Consider the following 12,532-nt stretch of genomic DNA (forward strand, 5'->3'; position numbering starts at 1 on the left):
CACGTAAACTAAGTGTCGGAATGCATCCCCCCTTAATTATATTAACTCTTTTCGGGAAAAATTGCCTGCTATCCGTCATTTCGTTACAAGTCCAACATTTCTGGAACGTATCTTGGACGTATAGCGAGGACCCCCTGTACTACGAAAGGATTGACATCCTTTATATTTTATCTACAACACAAAAACCATCACTCTTTTCCCTGGATTCATCTTATTTCTGAACAATTGCCAAGTTATGCGATCTAATGCCAGGAAACCTGTATTTGTGTCAATTTCCCCTCTAAAGAGGTCGAATGCAAAACCTTTTATTTTTGTCATCGCTCCGCAGATATGCCAATAACAGACCGATCCACGATGGATGGGAAAAAGGAATGCATCAGGATTTTCATCGGAGTTGGAATAAATAGATGACCAATCTTTCGAACAATCTTCCATGTCGCGTCCTGTCAGCCGCTTTTATGCTTCCGTCGGACATCTTTGGAATGATCTCTGTTGGATACTTAAGGGTACATTTGGAAACGTGCTGTTTAGATTAATCTCATTGGCCTTTTGAATGTTGATGTGCATTAATATTTATTTATTTTCCTTTTGGGTGTCAGGTCGGAAGCAGCATCCTGGTGCGGGGAGAGGCATCAGGCCATGATTATGACCTTGGCTTGAAACGTTCTTTGTGTCTTCATCCCGGATGGCTTTGTCGATTGGAGCTATTATCCAAGGCAGCTGAGCGTGCCTGGCCCGTTTTGCTGGTCGGCTCTGCGGGCAGCGGCAAGTCGAGCCTGGTCCAAGGTCTCGCTAGGCTTGCTGGGCGCAAGCTAATCTTGCTGTCGATGAACAGTGCGATGGATGCAAGTGAAATGCTTGGTGGGTTCGAGCAGGTAAGCTATGTACCGCTGCTGTTTCTAATTTGCACGTTATTTTGTGTTCAGATTGTTTAGTTGGGTTTTGAGAGGGTTGAATAAAATTAAGTGTGGACTGATCTGGGCATACGGTATTTGCGTACGGTGGAGTGCAGTTCCAAATAACACTCCATCAGGACTTTCATTGTAACGATGAGCATTTCGATGGACGGTCTCGTAACAAACTCGTATGAACTCACTCACCTGACCTGTGTTGACATGTAACAACAAAATTGATTTCAAAAAAAGTCTTAAAATATTCTCAGCCATTACAGAAAAATCAATTCAAAGTTTATTATGACCATTGACCAGTTCAGTCGGCACAATAATGGCTAAACAGCAACTGTGTATAACCACATCAGGTGACGTGGAATGTTTGTTGTTTGAAAAAGACCTGGGGATCTTTTAATGGGCTTCGTCAGTCTGTCTGTCTGTGTCTGTCTGTCCGTCCGTCATGCTATCTCCTCCGAAACAGTTGTGTAGAAATTCACCAAACTTGGTAGTTATGATCACCACATGGCACGAGGTGCAAGAGCAGAATCATTTTTGGTCCCTTCCCTTCGAGTAGGGTCAAAAGACCAAATTCCCCAAAAATGCAATTATGATCACATTTTAAACATTTTAAATGAAACTTTGTACATGCAATCAACATTGGGAGATGCATGAAATATGTAACGATTGTTTTTTTGGGGATTTGACCCCCAGTTCAAGCCCCAGGGGCGGGGACTTGGGGTCACAGGGGTCAAAACAGGAAAAAAATATTTTGACTCAAATTTTGATATTGGGTCATTTCTGGTGGAACTTTGTCATCTTTCAACTTTGCTTTAGTTGGGAAGAGTGGGGATTTACTATGGTGGACCAATTGTTTTTTTAATGCAATATTTTGGGGGTGATGCCACGGTATGTGCTCCTGTTTCTTCAATACAAGGATTACCTCTGACTATTTCTTTGTGGGTTTGGGGATTCCTGGTTTATCAAACTTTCAACATAATGATCAGTCTGTGGAGCATGCCTGGTTTGTTTTTTGCAAGTGTGAAGATGGTGGAATGTTTGCGTTTGCTCCCCCCCTCCCCTTACCCAACATTTTATTTGTTTGTTTATTTTTTCTACATTGTTCCCTTGTCCATGTTTTTAATAGTTAATTTCCTCTTGTCAATTAGCTTTTCCTTTTCCTCCTCTTCCCACCTCCTCTGCCCTTCCTTTTTCAATAACAAGTTTTCTCGATCTACCTTCCAGCCTCCCCACCCCTTCCCCCAATCCCTTGTATTGATGATGTCTTGTTCACAACCCCTCATCAAGACCATTGACCTGTGAGTGTGCAATCTATAATGCTGAAGCAGTTATTTCTCAAATGGCCTAATTTAATGAGGCTGAGCGATTTGCACCATCTCGTAGCTCCAGACATGGTCTAACACGCTGGTTATGAGTCAATATAATTAACCCAATTGAGATCCCCAGGGAAAATCCAATTTACCAAAACTGTTTTGTCCAAGCGTGGCAAGATGCGGAAGCAAGCAGATGTGTCTTTCAGAAATAGGAATAATGAATTAACATGAAATAGCATAAACAGAGAATCGTGGACGAAAGAATGATAAAACATTGAATAAGTAACCATTAAAACAGACTGTGAAATAACTAAAAACTAAGGGCCCAGTCAGTCATGTCAGTCAAACAAAAAAACAAAAAAAAACAGTCAGTCATGCATTCACACAGAATCGGGCCACAGGATAGTATCTCGGGGCCGTGTACAGAATGAGAGCTCGCAGGATGTGGCCATGAAAACGACAAACAGACACACCTGCGATAACACAGCAGGCAGGTGAGCTCGGTCCCATTATGAGGTCCAAATACGCCATTCTCTACAGGATGCTGAGCTATTCTGAAGTCTCCTCTGTACCGTCACAGGTCCTCCCCCCCTACTCCTTGGAGCAGAAGGAATCATGTGATGCCCATCAGGCAATGACTGCCATTGTCTGCTTCGGAAAAGCCCTGATAGATCGCCGCAGAGGCGGAGCCATCAACCTCGCATCGGCAACTGGAACCTGTGGTGTTATGCTGGCCCCAGTCAGAACAGGCCCCCAGCAAAATTCCTGGCTGGTTCCACACATTTGGGACGCATGACTAGACATTCTTCACCTGACTAAACTCATTTGACGACACACCCAGTTGGGGCCACAGCAGACCACTTCTCTTGAACAGCATACACACATCACAATATTTGGGGTTAAGGTTGCCTTTTCTGGTGCTGCTAATGCGTTTGAGTGAATAGAAATTTGCTTCCTGCTTGCTCATGTCTTAATACCCTGCTTTGCTGAAGAGAAGATTCCTGTCACATGACAGAGTATGACTCCATATTACTCCAGTCTACCAAAACGTACTTGTGCCACTGGCCCACAAGGTTCTTTACACCAGTTGCACCGAAGACTGAGAGCTGGTGCCAAAGCAGTGAGTGCATCACGGCTTTCAGAGCCTCACCGATGTGGAACCGCCTTCCGTGCAGAGTGTCATTAAGGGGTCCGAACAACTGGAACTTCAAATAGGCTGCCTGTTGTACGTAGGATGTCAAAACATACTATCCTGGTTTTCCCAAACAATTCCATTGTTGCCTGTGGATAGTGATTGTCATGCTGATGCACTGCTGCCTTTATCGGTGGTGTTCAGCATTTCCGATCAAATGTCGTGCTTCGTTTTCTTTTCTTCTTCTTTTTTTTTTTTTCATCCAACAACTTGTGATATGAAGTCTGTTAACTTTGTTAATTTCACCTTGACAGACTATTTTCTGAAAAGTCACTGTTATGGGAGCTTACATGAAACATAAAGCTGTCATTGCAGATTCAGCATATGAGTTATTTTTTGGCTCCTGGACGACCTGGGAATTTCCCCCTTGCTCTCCCTCCGACTGTCATGATTGATTCAGGTCACCAAGGAATAGGGCATGACAAATAATAAAAATATAATATAATATAATATGAGTTCCCCGATAAGGAAGTTCAATGCAGGCGGAAGCCATTTGGCACATCAAGCCTGCACAATGGTTGTTTGTCCGTGTTGTATTTTTTTAAAATACCAAGCATCAAGCAAATGCCTGGTGTTGGCTTAATTGTTAGGGTGGTGGGCGTGGGATCCTAGGATCCTGAGTTCAAATCGCCCGTTTCTGTTGAATTAATACCAGGTGGGGTTGACTCTGCCTGTCATCCTTCTGAGGTCGGCAAAATGAGTGCCAACTTGCTGGTATCCTGTGTGGGAGTGGTGACCCGTCCAGGATTGTGTCCATTAGCCAAGGAGACTGCTTAAACAGCATCAACGCTCTGCACAGAGTATGGTCCCAATAGATAGATAGATCAAGCAAGGAAGTATCACGCATCATTTTAAAAGTCTTTGGAATGACTGTGGCTGGGGTTCAAACCACCAACCTCTCAGACTTGGAGCAGGCGGCTGAACCATTGCACCACCCTGAGTCTGGTTATTCGAATACACACCCCTTGTGAAGCGTGTTTGCCTTCTGATCTTCCTTCACATTTTTGGCACCAAACAGGAACATAATTCCATTTGCCATAGATTATTATCAAACAAACCATTCACTGCATTTACTGCTAAGTGCTTTGATCCAACTCACCTGCCATTCATGATGTCCGAACAAACGCTCTCACGCTCTGATTGTAGCATTTTCTAAACGTCACAGTTCCACAAGTTTATCACAATATTGCAAGTTTAATTTTATTTTTCATTGTTGCTTCTTTTCTTCTTTTTATTTTTCGTTTGTTCTTGTACATACGAAATCTCGGCTTGTGGCGAGGTTACAGAGGGTAAACGGTCAATGTGGAGTTCGTTGGGCAGTGGCATCATCGTGGATCGGAGAGAGAGGGATAGGTAGATAGATATGTGGGGAGGAAACGCGGTAAATTGCGAGTAAAGGGGGTTGGGTTAGGTCAGATTAATTGGGGAAGGAAAAGATCTCAGGCGTCAGGAGAATGAATGTAGTACTTTGAGGAAAAAAAAAAAAAACCTGAAGAATCACTCACTGCCTCTTTATGTACATGTGTGCTTGGATGCTGCCATCTTTGGTCATGTGAAAAGTCTGTCACTTGGAACCAAAATATATTGTGTGCGTGCGTGCGTGCGTGTGCGTGTCGATCGCCATTTGTCAGAGATGGCCGAACGGATCTTCATCAACCTTTTAGAGGTTCCTCAGTGAGTGCCGGGGAGTGTTCTAGGCAAAAAAATTATTGAGAGAAAGTTAATTATTTATTTATTTGTTTGTTTATTTATTTTACTTTTTTAATTGCTCAATAATGCCTTAGCCTTTGTAGCTATATGAAAAAGTAATATTAAATGATCCCCGACTCATTTCTTATTGGGTGTAAGAAAGTGTTTTGGTCCCCACAAAAAGAAATAGAAAAAAAAATTGGTTTCTTCAAAATGCCAACAGGATAAGAACAGCACCGGACAATGCTGGGTACCCCTGCTAGTGTTTATGCAAACAAAGTTTGCACGAGCACCAATGTCATTCATGATGCAATTATTTTTATTAATTTTGGTATTGCATTGACAAAACTGACATGATCTTTAAAATATCTTTGCTTCATGAAATACCCTTTAGCAACACATCCTGATGTTCACAAAATGAAGGTAAAATTGCATGTTTTGTTTTTATGACTCTGCAATTGGCTGCACATTTTTTCATCTTCCACACCCGTCTCCACCAACGGTGGACAAGCCACACCTGCCTCGAAAGAAATTGCTGAAGTTTCGTGAACTGCTTAATGTAATGTTATTTTGGGGGGTTTTTTTTGTAATTTATCTATTTTCCTTTTTGCAGGCAGATATTCTTCGACCTTGGCAAGAATTGTGTTCAAGGTTGCGCGACGCTGTGGCTCGTGTGATCCAAGCTGCCCTCCTATCCATGCTTCCAGGATTTGGGATCTCTCCCACGGATATGATCCCAAACACAGTCCCACATAGCCTGTCTTGTGCTCGCCGTTTGTTTGATATTCATTCTGCGCTCGCTGCCGTGTTTCTGGGTGATGAAGAACGTCCCACGGTAGCCGAAGCACACAAACGTCTCGAAGTTTTGGAGGAGCTAGAAAAGATACACAAAGACCTGAACGTTCTACCCACCTCCAGTAAGAGACCACTAACTTTCAATTGTTCAAACGTTCTCGTCGAGTCATTTTTAATCTGTATAACAAAAATCGAGTTAAGAAACTACTATTCTGTTACCGCAGCTTGCAGCTTTGAAAGTTTGCATTCTGTGAAAGACAGACTTATTCCAATGCAGATATTATTGACTGTCATGACCTTAACTTTTTCGACAACATCCAACAATTATTTATGACTAAGCACTCAAAACTTGTACACATTGAAGTGTGAGCAGATGCATCTTGCTTTTGCGAGTCATTTATTACATCAAGGTCAAAAACTTAGCAATCTGATGGAAACCATATTAACCAGAGAGAAACAAGTTTGTAACGACATGAGTTTTGACTGCACTACCTCGATACCGGTAGAAAACTGACGATGTCATTGTAACAAAGCGGTCATCATCTATTTTTGTGGGAGGTGAGGGTAACATTTGGCACTGTTCACGCAAGAATTGAAGGGTAGTGGAAAAATTGAGGACATGGGCGTGAGATAGTAAGTGAGTCTTCAAGTTCTGAGTGACCGATCGCTTCAGTCCCCATCACTGTCAAGGTGTCGAAATCGAGCAAATTGGCTTCCGTTCATGATGGAAATATAATGCAGATTCTTCAAACGTGGTGTCAGGCTACGGGAAGTCATTTAGATTGGCAAGTGAAAATTCCGAGCACCGGTTATGATGCAAAAGCAAATGTTTGACACTGCCAGTGGCTGCTGTAATGACATCAGCACTACAATTCTCATGCAGATAGACGTTTTCCTTTCCACCTGCTTTAGTGAGCGCTGGCACAAGTTTTCTTTTTTGTTTTGTTTTGTTTTACTATCCTTCTAGTTTTGGACAAGCTGCTACCCGCTCTATACAGTGCTTTCACACAGCTCTTACCAACTCGTGGCGTGGAGGACAGGAGGGTAATCGGAAGAGGTGAAGGGAACAGAAGTGTGGAGAGTGTGTGAGAGGTGGAAAAGAGATGTATGCCAACCTCTGGGAAAGAATTTCTGTAGAAGGACTTTTGATCTTGTCATAATGGTTAGCTTGAATCTCAACATTTGTTCGAGAAATGTCATCGTTATCTTTCCACTGAAGCAAACCTTCTCGAGTTGTTCTAACGACTAGTTTTTTCCATTATCTTGCGAGATACTGATTTGGCAAATAATCTTTCCTTACAAGTGGGGCCTTTTCACCCACCTGCATGGGCAAGGCCCTCGATTCTTCTTTCCGTTGAGTTATCTCAGACCTTGCACTTCTCGAGAGTCTGTCTGTTTGGTTCTGGGTGTTGGGTTATTCATTTCTTGCATTTCCTCTGGCATTTTGTACCTGCTTCTTCATTGTACTCTCTGGCTGAACACCACACTTCCCAACAAAATATTTGGTTGTCATTCTGATTTTGCCAACTTCACAATGCTTGGTTTTTTTCTATTGTGATCTGGCAGTAGGACTACTTGGTAATCTCATCAATACAATTTGATCAATTTATTGTCTTTGTATCAATCGTTATATAATCCATCCACAGCATTAACGGAGCTCCGTGCGCTGGCATCAGACATCACTAAACGTGTGACTGGATCAGAGGGTGGCAAAGCTGCTGGGGCCTTTGAATGGGTGGATGGACCTCTTGTTCAAGCCTTAAAGGCTGGCCATTGGCTCCTCATGGACAATGTCAATTTCTGCAGGTGTGTACATTTTCTTTGATTGTTCGACTTTGTAAACTGTAAATTGGAGAAGTTCATGGAGTCGTTTCCCTTCCTCAGCCCTGCGGTACTGGATCGACTCAATGCAGTGCTGGAGCCAGGTGGTGTTCTTGTACTGGGAGAACGTGGAGTATTGGGTGACAGTGTACCAACGGTTGTTCCACATCCTGACTTCAGGTGAGTGGGGTGATTCCTGCTCTTTAATGTGGAATCCGGTTGTGTCATTTGGAATTTTCTCGAGAGTGGGATTTGGTTGAGGTGTTGACCTGTTGATCACGTCTGCATTTATCTTGTTTTATATCTGTCAGGGTATTCATGACAATGGACCCCAATTACGGAGAGATTTCTCGTGCAATGCGGAACCGTAGTGCCGAGATATACTTGCACGGATTTGTGCCAGGTCCTGAGGGATTTGGCCCTGTTCCACACCAAAACCCAAGCACTGACTTGTGTACCGACTTGGATGAACTTCCAGCTGTACAAGTGACATCCGAGCTGAACACTTCATCTCAAAAACATGGTCCTATTCCGTTTTTTGAGCCAGGCAGCCCATGGTGGGACTTGCGCTTGCTGCTGCAGTCTCGGGGATTAGTTTCCGGTGGAATGTGTGACTTCTTGTTGCAGCTGCAAGTAATGATGAGCCATGATGTGCAGTGTAAGACAAATGGACCTTTCACCTGTCACCTGATATGCATGTCACACAAATTGTTGTTTTCAGGAATTATTTTCACAATTTTGATTACTTCCGACAGTTATTTAATGAGCTGACAAAATAGTAACATAGCCCCAATTGGGTTGTGAAATTAACTAATTGTGTTGAAGAGGTTTAAAAAAAAAAAAAAATTTAAAGTGTAAATTACAAAGTTATTTTCTTCCATTCTTTCGTTTGCTGTGTCATTGTTCAAGAGGCTTCTTCTTCTTGGAAGGACAAACGTACATATTAACAGGAAGTTAAGATGTTAATACCTTGCTGACGTGTTCGATACTCTATCATTGCCTCTTCCATGACTTTGTGCATTGCTGGAACGATAAGGATTTTGTCTTTCCTTGTTATTACCACCTTTTGCCCATTCAACATTGGTTATTTCATCACCTTGCCATTTGAAGACCATTCCTACAGTTGTGCATTACACCCTTGTGGCTTAAAGTGAGAGTTCAAAGCTTTGTCTTGAGCTCCCTTTGGACAACCCCCAGACTACCATTTGACCTTCAGCATTTAAGGATAAAGTGTAAATTAACAAAATCTGTCCCCATCTCCAATCTATCCAGAAAACTCAACATCATGAAAATCGGAGGAAAGTTAGTCAAGTTATGTTCAAAAAGGTGTTTTTCATTAATTAGGTCACAATCAGAAAAAAGTAGGTCAAGGACACTAATCAAACATCAGGTGCACAACATCAGTACATGTACGCTGTTATGTTGCGAGAACATCTTTGAAGGCCAAGTGGTCTAAGATTCCGCATTGGCAAAATTGAGCCATGACAAAAAATGCATTATTAATTTTTTTCAGACTGCCATTTGAGCTTGACTTTAACCCAGAGGGGTATGATGTAAATTACATGTAAATGCACCTTGCTCTAGGCTATCTAGAGAGACCAATTTCGTTCAGATTTGACAAAACTTGGTTGAGTTTTGGTGAAAAATGTGAAAATGTCTATAATTGATTCATGACCTTAAAAATTAGGTGAAGGTCAAAAAAATCTCGATCCCCAAAAACATTATATTCCCATGATCGATGCCAAATTTTTGAGCGTCAGGCTTGGCCAGACGGTTCAGGAAGACTTGGGCCAATCTTCCCCCGGCCAACTCCACAATAAACGTGGGACATTGGTGAACATGAAAGAAGAAGAAGATTTATGCAGCATTTCATTCTGAAAGATGCAGCTCGGAAATTGATACAGTTTGGAATTTTGCAGTGTTGGGTGTATAGGAATATTAAATATATATTTTTGGTAATTTTCTACATGGTGGTTTTGTACTGCCCAAAGATGGAAGAACACTGTACTTACTCTGTTTCCATTTTTGTCAAATTTCAGCTTACATGAAATCGCATCAACAATGTCTCCTCTATCTTTCCATATAAGTCATAGCTCTCAGAGAAGCGTTATTCCTGAGATGGGTTGACTCATTAACACTTACTCCACATTAAGTCGGCTTTGAACAAACAAAACACAGTCCAGTATCTGAAAATAGGAGTGCTTTGCCCAAAAATGGAAAAAAACTGTCCAAAGTGTCTAAGAAATTCCGTGGAGCCATTAAAAAAAGAACCTCTGCTATAGGGGGTGGCTTAATTAGGATAACTGTGAGGAGTGTAATAAAAGTGTCGTTGAGTGCAGATTGCATTGTATTTATTTATTTTTAACACAGCTTACTTGTGAGAGCCTAAAATGTGTACCAATATGTTTGCAGTTACGGATATCGCCAGCTTGATCTCATCTGCTGATGCCGCACTTCAGCGATGGCGGTGTGGATGGGCGCCACTTCATGCATTGGCACTCACCTCCGTGCAGACTTGCACAGTGGCCGGACAGTTTTCGACCAGTAGACAGGTCTTGAGCGGGAAAGGCAGGAGGATGAAAGAGCATCAACTGATGTTGAACAGAATGTATTTTGGATTTAATTGACATTGGTCTGCTACCTATGTATGAATATTTATTTCGCATGAAATTTTCTTTTCTTTACCTTTTAGGCCTTGGTGAAGAACCAACTCGGCAGGTTGGTGTTGGCAATGGGTGACATCTCCACACAAGTTCCAGCCCTTTGGCCTGGTGTTGCGACCTCGTTACGTGAGCTCAGCAAGGACTGGAGACTTTGTAGTCTGTGGCAAGACTCGTTGGCTTTGCTGCATTGCCTTTCCAGGTTTGCGCGGCACACCGGTGTCATTTCGCATTATGAGGATGATACTCGCTTGATTTCTGCCACTGCGTGGCTGGTTATTGAGCGAGCCAGCATGGGTGACCGGCACATTCGTGTGGCATGGTTGAAGTCCCTGTCAGAGAAGCAAACCATTGGCAAAGTGCAATTGATGCTGCGAGAGGCAGCTGCAATTATCTCTACCATCTGGGAAAGCCCGCTGGTGCACCGGCTGTGGTCTTGCATCCAAGAATATTCTTCCTTTGAAGCGTGTAAGCTGGTTTTGGGATCACCACTGGACTTGAGGTGGGATGTGCCTCTGCTTGATCGGCTGCATCATTTGAGCCACAAAAGGGATGGTCAGTTGGTGTTTGAAACTCGCTTCACTTCTCTTGCCAACCGGTTGTGGCTGCTCTTAACTTGTGAGCAGCAAGAGGGCCGGGAGCGGTGGGAGCTGCAGAAGTTAGCATCTGGCCGGCTCAAGGTGCGGGGGGTATTGGGTACAGCCCAAGCTTTGCGTGCTGGTGAGCTTCCGAAGGACACTTGTCCGCACCCTCTAGTGCAGCTGACCTTGAATTTCCTGGAGTCCTGGCTTTCTGCGATCCAGTTTGCTGCCAACAGTGAAGAATGTCTGCTTACAGATTCTGCACTGGCTCAGGTTCATCCACTTTTTTAAACGATGTGGCAGTTTCTCGACATGCACTTGATGGTTATTTTGTTAGCCACTAATGGCTCTACTTCTATCTCACCTCCCTCGGCAGATTGAGCAGTGTCTAGAGCACCGAGAATGGTTCTGGGAGGCCTGTGCTGTCTCTTCCTGTGGGGAAGGCATGTTGGGAAATCTAGCCCTGCACTGGGCTTGGTTAGAAGAGAGTGTCCCACAGAGCCTACAATTGCTCACTGGGACCACACGGTGAGATATACAAATAAGCCGGAATTGCAATAAATGCTGATCAGCTTTCAATTAATATATCTGAAGGAGCAATGAATGGCCTGTGTTCCCAGGTTGCCAGATGAGCTGAATGACAATCTGGCTGCATTGAAGCACTACCTGCATACTAGAGATGATTCCAGTGCTGCCTTGGGTTCGCTACAAAAAGCCTGGGGTCGTCCCTTGCCTTATAAGGCATGTTGAGTCTCCCTCTCCCCCAACACCTCGCCCAGAATCGTTTTTCATTGCTATATTTGGTATATAAATAATCGTTCTGTTTATCTTTGGCATCATTTTGTGTGTGATGAACGACCGTTCTCGACGACCAGCATCTGCTGTCACAGAGCCCGTCTGTCCTTTTCGTAACCGTTCACACCATTCGACTTACAATTCATACGACATTGGGCAGTCGTTCTATTAATAATGTCACATAGTTTGACGCCTTCACCAAGCAAAAACCTCATGAACCCACTCCTCTAACGGTGCACCCTTGCACGATGTGAAGCAGCCACCTTTACAGCATGATTAACAGTGCTGCACATGGGGAAGTCGGGTACTAAACTAAGTGGTCAATAAATGACTCGCCCTTGGCTTGCATTATGGCACCAACAACAACTGTATTACCGTATTTTTGGCGTACAAGTCGAACCCTTCCCCCCCCCCCACCCCTGGAAGTACTCTGAATCAACCTATCTATGCTTTCAGACATTGAATTACAAAAAATGAAAAAATAATTCAGTGTGATATTTTCTGAAATAAATTGTGTAATTTTTAATTCAAAACGAACTACAAAAATCATTGTCTGGAACATTTGCTGATTGGGTGAGCAATTAACTGTTAATCCGCTCGCTGACCCTGGAGAAATTATCCAATCAATAACGAGCACGCACTCACCAACTACGTTTGATCCATCCCTTTCAATCCCAATCATATGTATCCATCCTTACTTTGTCATCTCAAAATGCCTCCTGTACAGTCAGTCACACAAACTCGTACACGGCAGCTTTTAAGTTAAGTTAGCTGAGGA

At 43.1% G+C, this 12,532-nt stretch overlaps 1 protein-coding gene across 4 annotated transcripts in view; it reads left to right on the forward strand.

Annotated features, from left to right (window-relative positions):
- MDN1 (midasin AAA ATPase 1) overlaps positions 1-12,532 on the forward strand; it is a 134,467-nt gene that overhangs the window by 55,046 nt on the left and 66,889 nt on the right. For all 4 annotated transcript variants that reach the window (XM_085862458.1, XM_085862461.1, XM_085862460.1 and 1 more), the window contains exons 27-35: positions 600-875; positions 5,716-6,019; positions 7,544-7,703; positions 7,782-7,898; positions 8,030-8,376; positions 10,131-10,270; positions 10,411-11,232; positions 11,336-11,487; positions 11,580-11,700. In XM_085862458.1, the coding sequence (XP_085718584.1) occupies positions 600-875; positions 5,716-6,019; positions 7,544-7,703; positions 7,782-7,898; positions 8,030-8,376; positions 10,131-10,270; positions 10,411-11,232; positions 11,336-11,487; positions 11,580-11,700 (2,439 nt within the window). The remainder of the gene's footprint in view (positions 1-599; positions 876-5,715; positions 6,020-7,543; positions 7,704-7,781; positions 7,899-8,029; positions 8,377-10,130; positions 10,271-10,410; positions 11,233-11,335; positions 11,488-11,579; positions 11,701-12,532) is intronic.

The sequence above is a fragment of the Eptatretus burgeri genome, chromosome 17, assembly GCF_056783735.1.
Source record: "Eptatretus burgeri isolate ZD-2024b chromosome 17, Ebu_testis_v1, whole genome shotgun sequence".
Lineage (NCBI taxonomy): Eukaryota > Metazoa > Chordata > Myxini > Myxiniformes > Myxinidae > Eptatretus > Eptatretus burgeri.